At 38.5% G+C, this 20,667-nt stretch overlaps 2 protein-coding genes, 1 long non-coding RNA gene and 1 other non-coding gene across 17 annotated transcripts in view; 3 read left to right on the forward strand and 1 right to left on the reverse strand.

Moving 5' to 3' along the window:
* The first annotated feature begins 727 nt into the window (after positions 1–727).
* On the forward strand, positions 728–8,256 carry LOC111261244 (uncharacterized). 4 transcript variants are annotated; one of them, XR_015311423.1, is made up of 21 exons: positions 728–791; positions 1,314–1,400; positions 1,611–1,657; positions 1,842–1,889; positions 2,120–2,199; positions 2,393–2,435; positions 2,893–2,945; positions 3,123–3,213; positions 4,052–4,092; positions 4,573–4,618; positions 4,786–4,799; positions 4,981–5,052; positions 5,236–5,288; positions 5,508–5,553; positions 5,720–5,748; positions 5,930–5,992; positions 6,996–7,037; positions 7,224–7,259; positions 7,697–7,717; positions 7,894–7,949; positions 8,132–8,256. XR_015311423.1 is itself a non-coding variant. In XM_086968620.1 (19 exons), the coding sequence occupies exons 4-18, from the start codon at positions 1,868–1,870 to the stop codon at positions 7,231–7,233; spliced, it is 705 nt and encodes a 234-aa protein (XP_086824746.1). In that variant the 5' UTR covers positions 728–791; positions 1,314–1,400; positions 1,611–1,657; positions 1,842–1,867; the 3' UTR covers positions 7,234–7,259; positions 7,451–7,493. The 4 variants fall into 4 exon arrangements, 2 of the variants coding, with proteins under 2 accessions (XP_086824746.1, XP_086824747.1); XM_086968620.1 differs by lacking the exons at positions 7,697–7,717; positions 7,894–7,949; positions 8,132–8,256 and adding an exon at positions 7,451–7,493; XM_086968621.1 differs by lacking the exons at positions 7,697–7,717; positions 7,894–7,949; positions 8,132–8,256 and adding an exon at positions 7,451–7,493 and having other exon boundaries at positions 7,224–7,241.
* LOC147753367 (small nucleolar RNA SNORD49) lies at positions 7,538–7,608 on the forward strand. Its single transcript, XR_015311428.1, has one exon. It is a non-coding gene; the product is annotated as a small nucleolar RNA SNORD49 (small nucleolar RNA).
* LOC111261243 (uncharacterized) overlaps positions 8,196–20,667 on the reverse strand; it is a 34,196-nt gene continuing 21,724 nt past the window's right edge. For 9 of the 11 annotated variants that reach the window (XM_022834580.2, XM_086968618.1, XM_022834574.2 and 6 more), the window contains 3 exons: positions 19,227–19,447; positions 13,000–13,286; positions 8,196–9,635 (listed from right to left, as the gene is read on the reverse strand). In XM_022834580.2, the coding sequence (XP_022690315.1) occupies positions 9,416–9,635; positions 13,000–13,286; positions 19,227–19,447 (728 nt within the window). In that variant the 3' untranslated portion in view covers positions 8,196–9,415. The remainder of the gene's footprint in view (positions 9,636–12,999; positions 13,287–19,226; positions 19,448–20,667) is intronic. The other 2 variants (XM_022834581.2, XM_022834582.2) reach the window with 2 other exon arrangements.
* LOC111261246 (uncharacterized) lies at positions 9,629–12,624 on the forward strand. Its single transcript, XR_002680881.2, has 2 exons — positions 9,629–9,736; positions 12,048–12,624. It is a non-coding gene; the product is annotated as an uncharacterized LOC111261246 (long non-coding RNA).

The following is a 20,667-nucleotide window of genomic DNA, read 5'->3' on the forward strand; positions in this document are numbered from 1 at the left end:
AGAGGGGAAAAGTGACGGCAATTGCGCACGTATTTGCTTCTTGCAAAAAAAAAGGTTGCTTTTCTTTATAGAGCATAGGGTTCATTTGATAGGCTCTAGACCGACGCCAACAACTTCTTTCTTATCTTCGACGTTTGAAAACAACGTTGTGCAATCGTTTACAAATACCGAGCCGGCCATTAGCATCATCCGGACCATCAACATGGAAATCGTGTTACTCAACTTGTGTTGCACTAACCACTACTCGATGTTTTCTACCTTAACACAAGTAAAACAAAATGAGTTTATGCTAGCGCGGGTACAAACAAACGGGTTCATAAAAATCTGTGGCTATCTGCTTGCGTCGACAGTTTTGATTGCGTTTTGATACTAATCATTCGTACAGCTAAAAAGATGTATCATGCGCCAATTTTTAGAGGTATTTCTCTAATTAAGAGAGTAGTCTTTCAAGTCAATTGTATAAGTAAAAGCGTCACAAAATATGTTTGTTCTCCTAATTTCTATTTTCTTGCAGAAGTGCTATTATAGTTCATGCAGATATCTAAAAAAAACTCCAAAATTTCAAAATGTATAGTAAAACAAAAATTCATTCATAAATATTCAGCGGAAAACGTGTGGTGTCAGAGGTGGCGCTGGAATCAATTTTGCGCCAGTTGAGATTCAAATATCTTTTAAGAGGAGAGGGCATGTGGGGAAGGAGTAAGCACTGTTATTCACGTTATAAGAGCGGCCCTCTCGTATTGCAAAAGGTCTTTTCTAGCGAGATGATGGGCAGCGTCGTTGCTCGCATGGTAAGCCTACACTAAGTTTGGAAGCGGCTACTGGTAAAAATATGCGTATGTAATAGATGTAAGCATCGTTTGCACATTTTCACGTGGTTTCCCTATTGTCGTCCATTTCTTGTCTGCGGTAAGCTGTCATTAAGATATCGTTACATTATGTAATCAACGATTTGAGTTAGAATTGGTAAGTGAATAGAACTACAGAATCGTAAGTTTGAATATAGTTTAGGCTTCCGCTCACCACATACTGATGTGGCTTTGTTACCACGCAAGCTACATCAGGTTGTGCAGTAAATGCAAAGGTTTTGTCATGGTTATTACTAAATTCTAGCTTACGATTACGTTTATTGTCATTGCACCACGTGGTTCAAGTAAAGCGTGATGAGCAAAACGGTACCGATTTCTTGTGAGGATTTACCACAATTACCAACCAAGATCTCTGATAATTTATTCTGCATCAATCGTATCAAACGAGTGCACCTCAAACAAACATCCTTTAGAAATTAAACAGGAAAAATTTTGCGATCATAGGATCTGTGTGTATGTGGCCGCATGGACAGCTACTTGGCCATCATGGCGGCCGTACTAATCTTCAATGATTGTAGTGATCATAAAAACGTAAGTGATTTGGATAAATATTACATGGTACATTATCTTAAATGTTTTAGAAACATCACTTAGTATTGGATCGTATATGATGATGGAAGTTAATGATGGAAGTGATTACAATTTATCAAATGTCTTTCGCTCCTACCTGATATTGAACGCGTAAGAATGTGAAAATTCAAGAGTAAAGTCGGACCTAATATAATACGTTCAATTTTTTAGGTGCTGCAGTCCTGTATAACGTAGGAGCTAGCGAAATGCATGTAAATGTAAGCTATCGGAAAATCTGGGTCGAGTATTTTATGTACGAGCGGTTTGTATGATGACTGAAAAACTATTGGGAGTGCGATCTGTGAAGTCCGAGGCATTTGCCTGATGTGTGTACTGGAAAATGCTCATTGTTATTGTAGCGAAATGCAGCTGTTAATTAAAAACTAGGACGTTTGCTTGCAGGTGGCTTTTCTACCCGTAACGCTATAATGCAAGCAATTGATGAACCTGGTACGATTATCTGATTTCACAGCACATTAGTTAGTATACTACATTGAGACATTGATAGACACTATGATGACACGATGACGAGACTTACAAGTGAGTGTAAGCAGTAGAGGCGGTTTTCGCTGAAGTTGTGCACTTCTCACGTATGTGTGATGCGGGAAAGGCATTTGTCTGATTGATAATTGTACATTTATGTTCGCGTATCCATTTGAGTAACGAAATTAATTTCTTAGTCTTTAGATTTCAGGATAAACCCTGTCATTCCAATGCTTTGTGTGGTGTACATGGCCATCTGGATCACTCTACATTAAAGGTACTTGAAAAAATTATCAGTTTTCATTAAGTAGAGTTAATATGATGATTGGTCTGATCAATCAAGGATAGGACAATGACGATTCATTACCGACCCGCGCTTCAGCTGATTTGACTTGACAACACAGGCGTATTACCAAATGAATTATGACTCTACGTGGTTTTAACAGGCAGATTATGCCGGTGTGTTATAGGCAGTAACCGTTGGGTCAGGTGTGTACTTCAGTCAGCGCAGTAGTGAGTAATTACAAAACACTAGTTTTGTATTTGTTACTTTTTCTTTTTATTTATTATTTTATGATCGGGCCTGAGTCACTAGTGACGCCTTATAGGGCGCATTTGTGCTAGAGTAGTCCGTATAATATGACTGACCTGTAAACTGCTTAAAGGCAAGCAATTGAAGTGCCTTAAGAGGCAGGTTCAGGTACAATAGACTTCTATACTTAGATGACATGTAGGATTTATTGCGTTCCGTATGATGAACCTACTTATCACCATCTTGTTCAGATACAATAGACTTCTATACTTGGATGACATTGTAGGATTTATTGCGTTCCGTATGATGAGCCTACTTATCACCATCTTTCGCCTGAAGAATCATGCTGATACATGTAGAAAACTGAGAACGGAGCTCTTATACTAGCTATTTGTCGCAGAGTCACATATCGACTAATACTAAGAAAATGCATTTCAGGGAACCTGAAAGCCGCAGTTCCGCTTCCGAGGAAGACTATTAGACAGCGTAGGGTGAGCGTTTGCTAAATTAGCTTATATATACTAGCTATCCAAGGATGAAATTCGATGTCTCGTTCGTCTGAAATTTTGTGATTTCAATCCAAGAAACCCCTGACTGTAGTCAGTGAATTGCGGCTGCTTCAGAGAACTAAAGTCAAAGAGCTAAACTTTGTACTTTCTTTACTGAAGTTCTCGACCTCTCGGAAAATTCCCGTCCAGCAAGCAATCCACAACAATATCTCAATCCTGGTGACTTCCTGGTCAGCAAGCAATCCACAAGGTATGTTTTGCTTTCGATTTATTATATCTTTACGTTGAATGATGAGTACTCAGTTCTGCTACTGAGCTTGTTGCTCGTTGAAGAGTTACACCAACCCACCTGATTAATATATGCTTTCTTCCATGGTCTCTTAGCAGAGTGGGAACTCGGTTAACTAAAATCTTTTTTTTCAGGAAGTCTGCTCTTTCGCAATGTACGTTACGAGCATATAAACTATAATACCATAAAGTAAGTATTATTGCTCATCAAACGTAAAAAAATCACAGCGAATTATCATTAAAATGTTATTCATTTTATCGCAAATTCGGTTCTGCGATTCATAAGAGCGTCACGGACTAATAATGTTACCGAACAATACAATTTAATGATAACCCTGCTTTGCTATTCATCTCAGGATCAATAATCGCTAACCAATAATAAGTTATTAACTTCGTTTAAGCGCCACAAAGTACTAGAATATAGTAACACCTAGTTCTCCCGATGACGTTTGTGATAATAAATCTTGTCGTGGATTCGTGAGGAAACAAAACACGGAAGGATGTGAACATGTGAGGATTTTTGTCCCCACCAGCTCCCTGCAAATAAATTAATTATTTGTGGGGCGTTTTATGGGGTGATAATAATCCACCCTAAAACGCGGGATTGGAGTTAATTGCTTTTATTCCGTACCGAAGGTTCGAGACATTTTTGATCTCACATACTGTTATGATGTATTTGCTGCTTACTTTCGTTCTCCTGATTTCAAATGAATGAAAGCATTATATCTGAAAACAGCAAGTTTTCTCTAAATTGTAATTTTCAATAAAATTTAACAATAATTTTAAAAACATCATTGCAGATATCCAGAATTTGAGAACTGACGTACCATGGTGCTTTAAGGTAATTAAAGACTTTATTTATTTTATTATTAGTAATTATAACTAATATATAGTTATTAAACTATATAACGTTTAATAACGTTATTTAGTCATAAATGAGGAAGTCGAGAAATTGCATACAGAGACGGATGTTAAACTAAACCTGTCCGTCCACTGGTGACCTAATATACGCTATTCTGAATATCTAAAAAAAGGGTTAGAAGCCAGTGAAATTACAAGCGCAGTAAACATAAGGTGCTGTTGTATTCTAGGCAGTACAAATACCGTTAAATTAAGCCATCCGCGGTAAGGAGTGCCAAGTAAGTCGTTACATGATTACAATATTAGATACCACCTCTATTAAGATGATTTGCTTTAACCGACAATACCAAATCGTGGTGGACATTACTCACCATCCAACCAATCTGACTAATAGAAATAAGTCTAAAAAAAAGATGTGCCACATATCTTGTGACTTTCTATTATTTCGAAATGGTTTCAGATTATCGCACTGGTAATATTGTCTGCGGAAAAGTCTCTCGGAAAAGGTGTGTATATGTAACTACGCTTTTTCACTAAACAAATTCATGATGAAAGTTGATCGACGGGCGGACTGAACCTGATCTGTAGATTGTCGATACTTCTGAACCCTTGCCTCAAATATTTTCATATTAATGAAATCTATTTATAATATTATTTATTCATTTCGTTTTAGGTTATACAGTATTGGTAAATGATGCTGGACCCCGATTCGATTTGCGTGTCGCAGCGGCTGAATTCGTGATGACCATAGTTATCCCTGTCTGAAAAATTAATGTGGATAAAATAGTGCTACTGCTGATGTGATCAAAAGGAGCGAATGTATTAAGCATATTCGCTGGCCTTATGTAATAAGGCGTTTTTGTTTCAGGTGCTGTGTTCATGTGGAATCTGCATTTTTAGCCAAAGCTCACCGCTCTTTGCTCGTAATATACAAAACTCGGTAAGTGACTTCCCTGTTCGCTTGCAACCTCGCCATAGTTATATGATGACCACATTCTCGACTTCCGACAACACGATGGGGGTGTCTGTGTTAGAACTAAGGCGGTCTGAATAAAATCCGTTTGACAGGTCGAAGGTAGGAAATCTGTTATTAAACTAGTCTTGACTCTTCGACTCTTTACAGATTATCCCATGCTCGAAATCTCAAAATACTCAACTGGGGAATCGATCTTTCAGGTTTGCATAAATATATTTATGACATAACTAAAAACATGAGCTGTTTCGATCTGCTATGATGACAACCCCAGCTCAATGATTACCGCATGATTTCATTAAGATGTTCCCTATAATTTCTGCCTGACAAATTTCTTTAAAAAGGTTTTAATTTAAAAGGCATTTACTAGCCTCTTATAAGGAGATATCATTTCATTAAATATCTTTTCGAATTTTCACTAGTTCGGGGAAGTACGTTGCATCGTGGAAGTACCTCTGTCACTTCCAGGTAAGCTTTCTATAATACATAAATCGCGTAAGTTATTTCATTATGATGAGTTGTTCAGGACCACTGAATGTTTTGATTAAATGTGCATTTGAATGCCTGACTAATATCGAAATTGACAAATGTTATTGGAAGGAAGTAAGACTTAATATTATTTGCTTTCTTGCAGTTCGCAATGCAAATCCCGGTCCAGCGCCTGTAAGTACTTATTCCTTCGGTCGGTTTTCTTCGTTACGGTAGTGATGAAAGAACTTAGGACACCTCTGATGCTCCATGATTACGCATTCTGCGTTAATCTACTGAAATTTACAATTAGTTTGAAAATTTTTGTTATTAGAAATTGTAAACTAATTATCGTGTATTGCTTTGAAGGTAACAGGTCGATCAATGGAATTTGCCCTGGTTCAACGAAGTCTTCAGTCACTGCCGCCTACAAACAAGCGTACGGAGAAATGCATCATAGTATATACAACCGTGATTAGTTTTGACAACGTGTCTCGGTCTTTTTTAGTAGCAACATATATTAGAGCCTAGAGGTTGTTGTACAATCTAGGTGTCATAATGTTGCAATACTGTAGACGCCTGTTTTCTGCGAGCTGTGATCAATAATTACCCTTCCAGCTACTGCAGAAATCGTCAGAGGACTCAACCGAACGGCCGTATTGGTCTAAAGGCTTGTCCGAGCGTCAACAACCACTTCATGCTTATTACTTGATTGACAGTAGTCCAATAAAAGTCCTGGTTAACTTTGGAATCGTTGATGTTTAATGTCATCACGGATTCAGGAAAAGCCAGGTACAGCGAAATTCGTGCACTCACCGTACCAGCGGAGCATGTCTCACATCTTGCTGGCCCCGTTAAATTGCGCACATAAGCCTTATCTAACTGTGTGATGCAGATTTGTACCCGTCACTTTTTTCACTCGTCTTTGTTTAGCCGGCTTTTCTTTGCGAAAGCCAACGACAAGTGAGTAAGCTCTTGGCTGTATTCAACGGCCAGAAAGGGGATTATGCATAACAAGGACTTGACAAATTTTCAAAAAAGACTTGACAAAAAATTTTTCGGAGTACGCCTGTTTCTGGGCAAGTTGGTGCGATCAGAGTAGAACGCTATTCAACTAATCAGAACAGGCACATTAATTCTTTATTAAAAGCCTCAGGTTTCTTTTCATTAAGAACTCGAGGAAGAAATGACTGAGACATGGAATTTGTATTTATTTCGGGAGTTTTGCACTGTGTAGAACCTCTATGGGTTATATGTTCGTCGAGGCGGGATGACAGGTGCTACATTAATGTTTAGCTAATACACTTCTTAGCGGTTGCGGTAGGTCACAGTATCTGCGACCAGGAAAGCTAAAGGACAGGCGTATGCTTGACATCCTGGAAGAATGCACTGTCACATGTTTGTTGACCGTTAGATATTAATTCGATTATTTTTTGATGTAGGTCTACTTCAAGACTGGCGTTTCGCACGACTGTCGCAGCAAGGTAAGCATTTTGACACTGAGAACTCTTTAAGCATTTTGACACTGAGAATGATGAACCAAAAAGACAAGCATATATCTGACTTGGCTGAAGACAATCAAGGGGCACAAGCTGAAATCTGGTATGGGATACGGTTAGAAATAGTCAGATTATTACAAAATTATAGCTGTAATAATCCGTCTATTACAGATTTTCCTGATCAACAAGGTACGGACACTATACCCGGTAAGACTGAAATATTACACAATATTTTGCAATTGGAAAAATATTACATAAATGATGATTCCGTAAATAGACAAGCATATATCTGAGCATATGCCCAGTGAAAGATGACATCAGCCAACTGACTTTACCTTGACCTCACGAAATCTGCACAATCAACATTACCTAAGGACCCTTCATTTCTTAACCCTTAGGTGACCTGTCCGAGTTGTGCCATATTGCTTCGAATAAAATTTGGTGCGTGGTTTCTAGAGTTATTCAAAAATTACGTAAGAATAATTCGAGCTGATGAATCAGCTTTATAGGAAGTGCCGTCTGACATATAAATGACGATATACAGCATTATCTGAGTACTACAAGTATCATAACTACGTTCTAATTCAATATAAATAACTAATGTAGACAAATAATAAATGTTACTTATTTGTGAAAATTTGCAGAACTACAAATAGTACCACAAGGTATGCTTGTCCTCTGTCTACGGTATTTCTGACATGTGATGAGTTGCTCACCGGAATCATAATCTATCTGACTACCCAATCTCGATGGAGATATGTAGCTCCCTCTACTGATTTTTCTACTATTCATTGTCTTGCCTGTTACAATCTTTAGATCTAAAATATCAACTCGTTTGCAGTACGTGGTTCTCTCAGCAGCTTTATGCTATCAAGCATTCAGCAGGCATCATCCAAGGTACGTAAAAAAACACTGTTTGCCAAAACTAGATTATAATTATGATGAGTACCAACTATTCCCAACTGCAGACGGCTACTGAAGACATTTACTTAGTGCTCTCGCTTCTGAAAGTAACTAATAAGAGCATATAAATATTCACTTCGTTGCCTTCGTTTAATTATCCTTCTTGCTGTTTGCAGGTTCTGTAACAGATAGCTGTGCAGATTAATGGTAACCCATAATGGCAAGACACAGCAGTACCTGTTTCTGTTTCGATTGTATGAAAACATTCCCTCATCGAGTAAATGAACTGACATATATCCTCTCCATCTGTTGTATACTCCCGTCATAAAGTAAAACTGAATTCACTAAACTGTAAAAAAAATTTTTAAATTTTTTTTGACAAAGAAAAAGAAAAACTCCGGTAGAGTTACTCTAACACAGCGTGACTTTAATGCACAGGGTCTGACGGGTGAATGATTGTCACACAGAGACACAGGTTTCTTTCATTAATTACAACCTACCGTTAGTTCTGGTACAGTCAAGTTTTATGCCGAGTTTTTAATCCTAACGAGGAACTTTGTTGTTCCATTTAACAAAAATCGCCCGACTGTCTAGGTAAATCAGAGCACAATTAGTTTCCTTAATAGTTAGGTAGCAAATATCTTAGTACTTGTGGAAAACAGTACTACCGCAAACGTGGCAAATTATTATGGGACACGTGTTTTGTCGGCAGAACTAAGAACATAGCCCTTGCACAGGACCGGTCAATGTATGAACAACGACTCGACTTCACAACAATAAACAACTGTAACCGACGAAAAACCACTGCCTACAAGTGTTCTCTAGGTGTCCATGTTAAAAACCAGGAAATACAAGTAAAATCGTGACTATAATCGTAGTATGCCAAGTGTTATGCCGGAAACTAGTTTCATGGTGGGACGTGATACTTCTGTAAAAACTGACAAAAAGTGCCATCGTCATCATCATCTTCATCAAAAAACAATCCTTCAAGAAAACAAAGAAAAATAAAACTTTTTTAGAAATTTTAGAACTCAAAATAAATACGAATAATATATATATATATATATATACAAAGGTTATTGCGGTTGTCTACACTGCAAACGTGTTTGGTAACTCTAGAAAAATTACCACCTGCTTGTAAATTACCACCCGCTGACTGTATATTCCTTTTTAAATAAAAAAAATTGTGGCAGATCTCTTGTCATCACATCCACCATGGTGCCGTTCTGACAAACAATCAGTATCAGATTTTGGCGGTTGCCGAAAACCGCTGTAGTACCTTGTTCAAAGCGGTGTAATAACAACAAGCATGATAATATTTTTATCTTTCAAAAATATCGGGTTTATAAGGCGTTTTATTGCGTTTTTAAGGCTTATATATGGAAGAATCTGCTACGACTTACTGCTCACGAAGAGCCCACCTTCAGCCTTTTTATTACCTAAAAATGATTTGTTGAACTTTATTTTAAACAAAAATATAAAAGTTCTACAACAAATACAAAAGTGCTACCTCCGAGGCCCAATCCCAAAGACATCCAAATTGCAAAGAAATCGTTTGGTTCGGCGGCTTTTGTTGTATCGGCGGACTTTTTTGCAGTTCCAGCGATGCAGCCTAAATGGCCTGCTAGGAGTTCGTTTTCACGCATGAACGGAACAGCGTAAGCCTGAAGCCAGAGGATTCTGAAAAATAAGTCAACATAGGATTGTCGATAGGAAGCGACTTCGGGAATTTATCAACAATGCCGCAAAACTACCCAGGAGTTTATCAACAATGCAGCAAGGTTACCTAAACGCAAATATAGTATTACTGTGCAGTTAGAATATGATAAATCCATTATGGAACTATTTAGTAGAGCATGGTTTTTTGGTCTTACGTGTCTTACATGTGGAGAGTAAAGACATGAACGGGCGGAACACCCGAAGCCTTGCTTCCGTCCAAACATAAGCTGAACAAAAGGAATTGTCGGTTACCAATTGTGCTCAAGATTAACCTACGGTAAAATAATTCGAGTCAGGGTCGTACGTAAACCCGATCCTCCAGCGGTTGGTTGAGACGCACCGCTTGCCACACAAAGTGCGGCGTCCAACGCAGCCCATAGAGTGTTGGGGTGGTTGACACTATTTTCGACAACGTACCCCAAAAGATGCTCTTTACTGTCGACAAACTCCTGGACAAACCGTTACTGTCGAGAAAGGTTATTGTCGAGGAAGACCCTACTTTTGATCACTGCTCTATGGGCATTGGAGCATGCCTTAGCGCTAGCACCGTGTATTTGTACTAGTCGAAAGAAGTCGCCCCCCGGAGATTGCATATGCGTCTCCTTTGCGTTGCGTTGTAAATACAGACGCGTGCACAGATTCATGGGACAGACACCAAGCCGAGTCCTTCCTATTCCTCAGTGGCGATAGCTTTTTCAAGCTAAGCGCGCGGCTGCTAGTAAGGCAGAACAACCTTAAGGCGCTTCTCGTGGGCCAATAAAGCCAAGCAGGCGGCCGGGCCAACTCAGCTATATGTATCTTGATCATAACAGGGTTCCAATCGGCAATAGGCAGGCCAGAGAGGATGAGATTCAAATTATACTGAGCATCTCCAAATTCTAGTCTAGCCTCTGGTGCTCGTCCGTTTACCAGGTAGAAGAAAATCTGCACCTATTGCAGTAGGGTGAAAGCCATTACTGAAAGGCTTGCCGATGGGCATGCCGTTCGCTCTCACAAACGCACCCGCAACTCTCCATACTCCGATTGCCGAGGTGACTGGTTGCTCTCGTCTAGCCGAATACGTCAGGACTCGTTTTTTTTTGCAGTTTTTTTTTTGCAGGCGAAAATTGAGCCCGTCCTTTGTTACCTATCTGTTATGACGAGGTTACAGTCAGTTTTATCAGACCAAGCGCGGTAGAAGACGCAAGCGGATTGTCGCATCTGCTAGACGTCATTTGACTGACACTGACACTAAATGCCACCTTTTTCAAAACCGAGTACTTCGCAGTACTCGGGTTATAGCATTATTCTGAAATACTTAGAAAATAGGGCGAAATGAACCTCTCTAATTCTACAGCAGTATGATTTAGCTCGTCCATCTAAAAAAGGAAGTTTATATTTTGTACGGAGTTATCGTTCGTAAAGGATATGCAAATATTCAAGGCCCTTTATTGTGGCCGACTGTCCCACTGGTGCATAGCATCGGCTTTGAATTGCACAAAATTAAAGCTACCCAGGGGAACTTTCGCAGAATCGTCAAATTTTTTAACATAGCTTCAAGGATAGATTGGCCTACAATGTGGAGGAAAAAAAACGCCGGTCTACGTCCCATTGCCCCAAGTGAGAATAGCCATTTTAGGCTGGTGACAACACATATCGGCAGTCAGAAGCCATACGACACGTTAATGATTGCTTTTAATCGGCGTTAGGCTTTGGACACCAATACGAAAGGTGGTAGCCCAGTGCGAGGTTTGCCTGCGACACTGAACGGCATTCTATGTATTGCTATCGACCATTGCACCCGTTTTATTCAGATTGTGCCAGTTCGCAGGGCAAGATAAGGGTGCAGTGGTCCGGACACTGATAGACTTCAGTGCTTTTTTGGGGGCTTCAGTGCCGATGTAGCAGGATTAGCTTAACATCGCGGCGGGTCGTAGACTGGGGCACTTTCGGACGGTTGTCGAATAGTCGCGACACAATAGGCTTCGATCAGACCTTTCCAGGTGTGCGTAGTGAAGCAGTAACAAATTCATAAGCGTGAGAACGCGGTCCACTGTGGGAATGGGTCTTCGTAATGCACCTGCTTCTTCGTAATGCACCTGCTCTTAAATCTTCGTCTCTGAGGTCCACAGTTGGAAGCAGCTCTACCACTGTTAGCGGAATTTTTGAGGCTAATGTGTATGTCCTGCATCATTCTATTTGGGTAGTTGAATAATTGGTATTCGCTACACTATTGCGACTCCTATTTTTCATTTAGAGCAGGACTAGAAGGCGCCGTTTTTTTGCCTGTGCCTTATTCGATCCTTCTTTAGTGACAGAGCCGTCTAAATCTCTTCGAAATATCTAGTTGACCCAATCGTCTTCATCTTTTCTAACTACTGCCGTTTTCTCCAGGTCCGGTGCCCCAGAATGCGAAAAACATCGTAAAATATGTACTGCACGTGACCTGCTGCTTTTCCTGTTCTGTGAAGATACGTCTGGAAACGTTCGAAACCTCCCCTTTGCTCCCATTACTTCGTTACATGAGAAGAGGAACAGTCTCTTTATTAGCTCAACGTTTTATGTACACTTCTTCTTACGCTCTCTCTTTGCCTGTTATCAAATTCTTTTCGAACTCGCTTGGCCCGGAACCCAATCGACCCATTCATCATCGCATCATCTTTATTGGATGGTTAGGTAGATTCTTCAGTAGGTTTAGAGAAAATAGAGATTTGAAACCTAAGCTTGCCTCCCTAAAGAAGGCGTCTATCTGCCTTTGGAACTTAAACAAAAACGTCTACACTGAATTCTCGTTCAATCAGGTTCATCTTCATTATCGTCTCGCTTACACCATAGCGACTGACGGCACCTAACGCGTTGATGTGAATATTCCGGTGAAACTACTGGTAAGAATTTCTGAACTGATCAAATTAGCAGTATACTTGTGATTTTTGGGCAAATAAAAATATTAGGAACAAAAAAACTACGCTAATTACAAATGTCTTCCGTTCTAAGTAATAATCACAAAAGAAGCAGTAACCCACCACGCATTAGATTCTAGTACGTACATTAGAAATGTAAAATAAAGCAAAAAATCTATCATATGTGCACCATTAGTTAATTAATTTCCATATTTCAATTCCGAGTAACCTTATTTTAAATTTTCATCTTGTAAGAGTTTCGAGTTGTCGCTGTTTTCCAATGACAATGAATTCAATGCTAATAAAAACAATTAAGTGCATTTTTAGCCTAAGTATCTAGATCGACTTACTTTTGTAAATGAATCTAGCATTGGAATCACTTAGTGTATTAAAGGCTTGGATACAGGCACGCAACTTCAGTTACCTAAAAAGCAAAAAAGTCTTACTGCATGTCGATGGCATTGTTGAGTCTTGATGGTAGGTCTTTTGAGCTAAAAACACCCAAGAACATGTCAAAAAGGTTTGAGACGAAAAACAGATAGTTACTGTTAACACACCAACGAGCTATGCATCGAGATGTAAAGTATTTCTGCTCCATAAATACAATAGCTTTTCTAGAAGCAAGTTTATCTCGTAGCCAATCTTCTTGAAGACCAGGTAGTGTTGTCGCGTAAGAATTTGTCCGCATATGCTCGCGTAGACGATTGCCGTATACAGGATCGTAAGCAGTTCTCTTAAAAACAAAATACAGAATTGAGTTAAGAGAGAGCGATCCCAAGTGAAATCATTCGGCTTTAATTCTTCTATCGGCCAGAGTCAACCTTGCCACTTCAACAATTTTATTTTTATTTTTTTGTTTAATATATTTAAACTCTTTTTATCCAGTATACAGAAACACACGGGGAGTTCAAAATAAGAGAAAATATTGCTTATGCGAGTTTATGCCGCCACCCGTAAAGCCGATGTTACGTAAGGCTAAAAAAGTTTGTTTGGTTGAAACCCTTTTTCCAGCCGTTTTTGCATATAGCAGTTTTGTTTCAATGTTTCTAACGACTCAAAATTCTTAAAAAGAGCGCCTCTTTTAAATTTAAATCAGTATATAAGTAAAAAAGAAGGGTAACTTGTAGGTGCTTTTGCTTTGTACAATGCTTTCTAGGTGACATTTATTAAATACTCGGCAGAAAAAACTGAATACAATAGGAGTGCTTTATTGGAAAAATTCACTATTGTTAGCTGCATCGAAGATATCGAAGAAAAGTGTAAATTATATTTTTCCGTTGAACTCGATTCCGATTTGTTTTCGAAAAATACAAACAGAAAATGATTATATAGTCGTCTTTTAAGCTTATCTTCCTTTCAAACCTGTGATTAAATATTTTTACAGTTAAAACTTTTGAATAGATGGTTTATCGATACGATAATATATGATACTAATATAGAATACAGCATGACAGCCTTAACAAGACGAAGTGGATCAGGTTTATAATAAAATACTATATGAAAACGAAATTGAAAATTTTAGTTGCAATTAAAAATATGTACTACTTTAACTGTGAATTTTAATACAGGTGTGTGTTAAGTGAGGTGTATTTTAATTCCTAATTCGTTTTTTCGACAGAAATGTGTGATCTTAAACTATGTACCTTATCAACGTTCTCAGAGGAAGACAAGAAGAGTACGCGTGCCCGATAAAATCAAAACTCTTTACTGAGGTATGCGATGTACTTTTTTTTTTCTGACAATTTTATTCCTCCTGTAGTAATTCATAGTATGCTCATCGTTGCAGACGCCTTCAATGTGAGTAAAAGATCGGTGAAGTAGATTGGACAACATCTACATAACAATTGTCTTTCAGCAAGAGTCAACGGAACTTAAATTGATGTTAGTTAATGCCTCTCTCAAGGTTCTTACTTTGCGCTACTTTATTTTGGATATATGTTCTAGAAAACCCGTTCCAAACGGTGTAAGAACTTAAGTTCTGGAAAACGGGAAGCAGCCTTAAGAAGTTTTTGATTTGCTGCAGCAAATTTGCCGCTAAAATTCAAACATAGATTTCGTTTACTTTCCTAATCTTTTTTTTTCTTCTGCGTTGGCCAGAAAGCACACGTACATACACGCTGCTTCTTAGGAAACCGAATTTAGCTATCCAGCTAACTGGTGTCTTCCCATTCAACGAGAATCAAATTTCCGACGCGAGCGTTGTTTTGTTGGCATTTTGTATTTTTCTTTCTTTATCGTCAATTACATTATCGGTTCCCTCTTGGAGCAACAACAATTGAAATTCATACTATATAAAAACTTTAATTTACATGGTTAATTACGTGGGCAATAGCCTGATCCCCTTGCTCTTCAAGTATGAAAATCGAAAATTTGTCGTTTTAAGCTTCTTGGTTCGTTGAACAGTTGCTAACAATACTGAACACTCTCGCACATTTAGGACTCGACACGGTTAGCACAAAGGTAACCTTTAGGACCATTGCCTGTAGTGAACTTAAGCTATTATTGACTGCAGCAATATCAGGTTCGACAAGCACTATTGCCTGAGATAACCTCTCCGCCATCGCCATCTTCACCTTTAGTTCCTCATAATTTTTTGTACCTATGGATGCTTCGTTGAGGGCACCCTAGGACAGTCTTCGTCCTACACATGGATGTTTGCTCATTTGCACGTTTCAGAATCGACGAGCGTTTTTGATAAATCTCAAATTCCAGACCAGCTTTCTGCAAAAACAGTAAGTCTTTGAAAGATGCTAAAAATCTATCGTGAAAAACAGATGCAAAATGTAGCGATCGGCCTACCTTTGGTAAAGCCTTTGATAGGGAACGTTCGCTAGTTGTTTAAGCTGTTTTAAAACCATTTTGATAACCGCTGCTTTTGGGTAAACCCCTTCGTGCGCTTTTTTAGAGTAGTTAGGCATTGCTTAAAACATTTATGTACGTCTATTTACCTGTCAGATAGAACGCCAGGTCGTGCCTGCTGGGCTGCAGTACGATCCAGTCGGATGACGCGACGAAATGTACCGTAAGCATAGCAGGCATGCTATTCCACAGTATAAGATGGTCACAGTTTAGGCCTTTTTATTTAAAATCTATATTGTAAGGAATGGGCAAATACCTTTTAGCGAAATTGGTTGACCTCTGTATACCTTCTATGTCTATACCGATATTAGAGATATAGCACCTAACAGATCACGACATACGAGAAAATCGTTACTTTCAGTAAGCTACATTGCAAACTTGCCCCCATGCGCGATTTTCTGCGGTTGACGACACGTATCATCCTTCAGTATGAGATTTAGCGCATGGGCCAGGCATTTTTCTTGAGATCCGTGCTTCGCGCCAGGCCTTCTATGACGAAAGCCTTGTTCGTATGAGTGCCACAATAGAAATCGAGGGTATACCATAGAAGCTTATAGTGACCCCAATCGTTTTTTGTTACTTGTCTGCAGTTCTCTTTCTAGTAGTCGTTCTTAGTTCGGAAAGTGGAACTTGTACGTATGTAGTCTAGCTCAGCGTAAACGCTTTTCGAGAGAACCGGAAAAGTAGACGAGCTTGATGTCAAATTTTTTCCGGCAAGTGCGGTGCAGCCAAGCAGCAGATCACCGGCACCAAAAAAAATACTGCTGGCTATTTCTACCAGCAAGTTATTATTTAGTAAAACTCTTAGATGTAATCGAGGGTAATTCCAACTCCACACATAGTCACTTATGTAACGCACACAGATTTCTCAATGAATAAATTATTCAACAGTGTTTTTGCCTTACATCCGTTCGAAGTACCAAACGCGTTATTCTTTCCTCATGATTGCGAAGGGCATTCATGTGAATATTTAGCATAATTTTCTCTATTGTATAAGTATTATATATTGTGTTGTACATTATTGTGCAGATTTGTTTATCAAATTCCGATCCTAACGGAATAATTGTAACATACTGAACAGATTCCTGTAAAAGCTTTCTTTGTACATCTTTGTAGCTTTTTTTAAATCGCACAGTTGTTACCTCGACTGGCGGTATTACCAAAATTGTAGTATAATGAGAATCATGAAGACAATTAATTTCAATACTTCAACTGTATCAAGCCTAAACCTGTTTCTACAGGCTGCATGTTCGTCCTCTAAATTTTGGTGATCACGTGATTACTGTCCGCAAAGCGCGCAACTCGCTCTCCCATATAGGAGATTTGTACATTTGTGCAATAACTAAAATCGAAAAAACAGTTTTTGGTTTTGTTGAAATCTATATGAATTCTCTTCCTTTTATTGTAATTCAGTGTTTTTTTTTCACAAGCCAGTTCGAGTCAATTTTTTTTAGTTTGGTTTACGCGTCTTTTTTTAATTTTCTAAAAGCTCTTCATAGTCTCCCATTTTACCTACCGCAAAATCGTGATGCATCTTTTCTAAAGTTTATGTAGAAGACGCAATTTTCATGCAGAAAGCTTACGCCCATTTTTATTCATACACATTAAAATAGTAATCGCTGGTCTGTTAAAACATCAAGTTTGAGCGTACAAGCCACCACGACCGCTATACATTCAATCTATCTTACACGACGGAAATCACCCAAGAATTCCTTTTTGTTTTAACTTCAAAGTAATTAGCTGTTTAGTGTGGTCACCAAAAACGCAAAATCTTAGATCAAAAGTGAGGACCCGCGTTTTGAGCGCTTCATTTGAGGGAGGAGCCCATGGGAAGATCAGGAAAAGAAATCACGATCTTTTTATGTTTGCTTGCTGAAAACTACGGTTTCAACTGCCAAGCACGTGTTGTCATCTGCAATAAATTATTTGCGCCTCTTATACCGAAGCCTTCTTAACTTTGCATTTTGTAACTTCAAATATTTGATTTATCGCAAAATGCGCAATTGTAAAACTGGCGTATATAGTAACACCCGCGACCACTTACTAATTTCATCGACATTGCCAACGGTAAAAATCTATACAGGTTTAGGTTCGTTTTTATATGCGATTCAACACTGATTAATTACAGATAATATTGCACTAATAATTATAGATAGTATTGCAAGGTGCAGGCTTCCAGCATTAAAAATTGCTTCAGCCGCATTCTCGGAAAACTGTCGTGCAACTGATTCATATCCGCCCGTCGGGCATCGTCAACTTATTACCACGCACTGAAAAGGAGTCTCACTTTCACCATCTTTTGGCTTCAATGGTAAAATAATAGGACTATCCAGACCTTTAGTATTTAATTCAGTGTGCGGTGATACCATGAAAACTAGTCTAGCTAGGAAAACTAGAAGCCCGTGATATGCCAATTATAAGGGGGTATTTCTACACGCTTTTTAAGAGTTTCAGGCGCACATATCAGTATGGACAACATATAATCAAAAAAAAACAGTTCGTTCATCGAATGCCCTTGATAAACGAATTATTTTCTTCCAGCTGTTTAAGCCAACGCGATAAGGGCTCAAAACAGCTCCAGGAAATTATTTTTAGGCGGACTGCTTTTACAGTTCTATTTACCATTCCAAAGGCAGGTATATATTCTCCTTGGCCTCGAGATCCGGTCGGATATACACGGGGTGGGTAACACAAGTTTCTGCAGCCGACGTACAGCATCCCACTACGATGCATTTAGCAAGAGGTGAGCTAATGACGGCTCTAATATGCGATAACAACTGCCTAAACCTTGTAAAGCTGACACCCATTAAGCGTCTTAAACCAATTCACCAATTAAGTGAGACATCGCCCTTTCTCCGCATGTTCAAAGTCAGACCTTTGTGTACATTTAGGGTTAAAAGAAAAGTTGTATGATTGACTTATTATTTTTGTTTTGCTTGCAAGTTCAATATTAACTTGTTTTGCAAAGGCGTAGACTCCTATGACAAATTCGTCAATGTCTGTCGCTTGAAGTCTACATCCAAATTACGCACGTTAAGTTACTTGATTGTTATCTTACTGGATAAATATTATGATATAGGTGAGATCCATAAACTAAATCGTAAAATGTAATACATCTGAAGTTAAGATTAGCGTTCAGTAAATATCTACAATTTATGTACGCATGTATGTAAGTTTTTGAAAGATAACTGAAAATTACATTCCAACGCATACAATGAGGCGTACCAGAACGCGTCGTTGTTTCATGTGAACAGCATGACTTCTTCTGCAGATATCATCGAGATAGGTTCCCTTACGAAATTTGAAATTAAGCTGATGATGGTATTATTCTTACTGTACTGTCAAAGTGCTCGGTGCAAATTAACCTGAGAGTATTTCCAATTTTAGATCGCCCAATGAAGTATAATCGGATGGCAGATTCTCACAGCAAGCTTCTTATACACGAGCGCTTATGTCCATTTTTGCAAATGTTGATATAACTGAAATTCTTAACGCCTAAGTTCGCTTAACCCAACTTTAAGACGAAGGTCAGATCCACCTAAGCTTCTGTCTTATTAGAAGATCAGAATTTGTTAGAGAAAAAAATCACCTATCGTTAGGTCAAGCTGCAAATGATTAACTCTACTATATTGCTTTCAAATATGTTTTAAAGGTCTAACAAATACGTTGATTTATTTTCATTTTGAGCTCTTTCGCACCGAAAAATTTTTCGGTGCGAAAGAGCTCAAAATGAAACTTTTTTTAACTTTCTACGCGATTATACAAATATGGCTATGGCTTTCAAAAATAACCTAAACATATACCAAATACTTACATTAATCATGTTTTCCGCCGGTGTGTTAGCTGGGTATACAACAGTCATTTCAGGATGTTGAAGAACATCATAAAGAGATTTAAAGCGAAAAGTGGGTTGTATGACGATCAGGTTAGCACGCATCGTTCCCGCAAAAGAATTTGATAAGAGCATACAGCTGACTAACCAAAGAAGTGTCACAACGCGCTCGAACCAAAACGTTGACGGTTTCTCTGATGTAGCTATTAAATAGTTTAAACATAAAACGAAAATTGAATAAATAACCATTTTTTAATTTATAGTACATGTCCCTATAGATACACCTATTAAAACTTAGCAATTTTTGAGGAATAATTTCTAGATACAAATACGCAATGTAAACTAAGTTCATTAAGTAAGAGGTTTACAACGATTATCTAATAATCAAAACACATGTAGAATACATGATTTGCTTAAAAATATAAGTCAGAAAATACAAGGAAATGCTACACATATTTGGGAGTAATAAAAGGATAGAGCAAGTTGCACCAATTTTCGTTAAACACTTTATATTTACACATGTTTACCTGTTTGCTTATTACAAATAAATTCCAAAAATAATAATATTAGACTGGTACAAGCAAATCTGGTGAACGTTGAAATCCGATCACTTTTAAACCACGCGGTCCTAGCCGACGAAACTAGACCAGTAAATACTCTAGCCTTTTAGAAAATTATTGTGGAATCCGGTTGAGCCTAGTTTAGAAAAAGTGAGTGTACAAAAAAGACATTTCGTAATCTCGAAAATAAACGTTTAGTAATAAAACTGAACAAACGTTTAGAAATAAAACTGGTGATCCTAGAAGGCCATAAAGCTGCGAAAATTCATCGAAGATTGGTGATGACATTTGGCAAGGGAACCTTAACCGAAAGCATAGTACTTGAATCTAGAATGGAGATTGGAATAGTGAAGACCAGCGAACCTAAGGAGCAAGAACGAATCGCCACGATCGACGGGGCTTTTTAAGAAAACAGCGTGGGGCCCAATGGCTCTGTCGGCCAAAACTGGCATTCCACATATAACGTAATATAGAATTTTAACTTTAATGCTGAATATGCGAAAAAATAGGTGACCCGTGAATTATTTCTAGGCCAGTTGGAAATGCGTGTGGTGTATTCAATGTGCATAATGCAGATTTAATTCAACACGAAACCCACCGCAGTATATGGTCGTCATAGACGACATAACTTAATTGCTACTGCCAGTCGGAGACAGACTAGGTGAGTTCGGTGGAAGTGTCGTGTGGAGTCGGTAGTATTTCTAATGGACATCAGCTACCTCTGCCATTATGAGATACTAGTAAAATAATGCAGCTCGCTCTTCCCAGTTTTTCATTTCTCGAAAGTCATAGACCGTTGGCACGGTAACCGAACATAAGTAACATTTGCTTAAACTTGTTTTAAGTCAGCGTGATTGGAAACT

This window comes from Varroa jacobsoni, unplaced genomic scaffold, assembly GCF_002532875.2.
Source record: "Varroa jacobsoni isolate VJ856 unplaced genomic scaffold, vjacob_1.0 scaffold_536, whole genome shotgun sequence".
Lineage (NCBI taxonomy): Eukaryota > Metazoa > Arthropoda > Arachnida > Mesostigmata > Varroidae > Varroa > Varroa jacobsoni.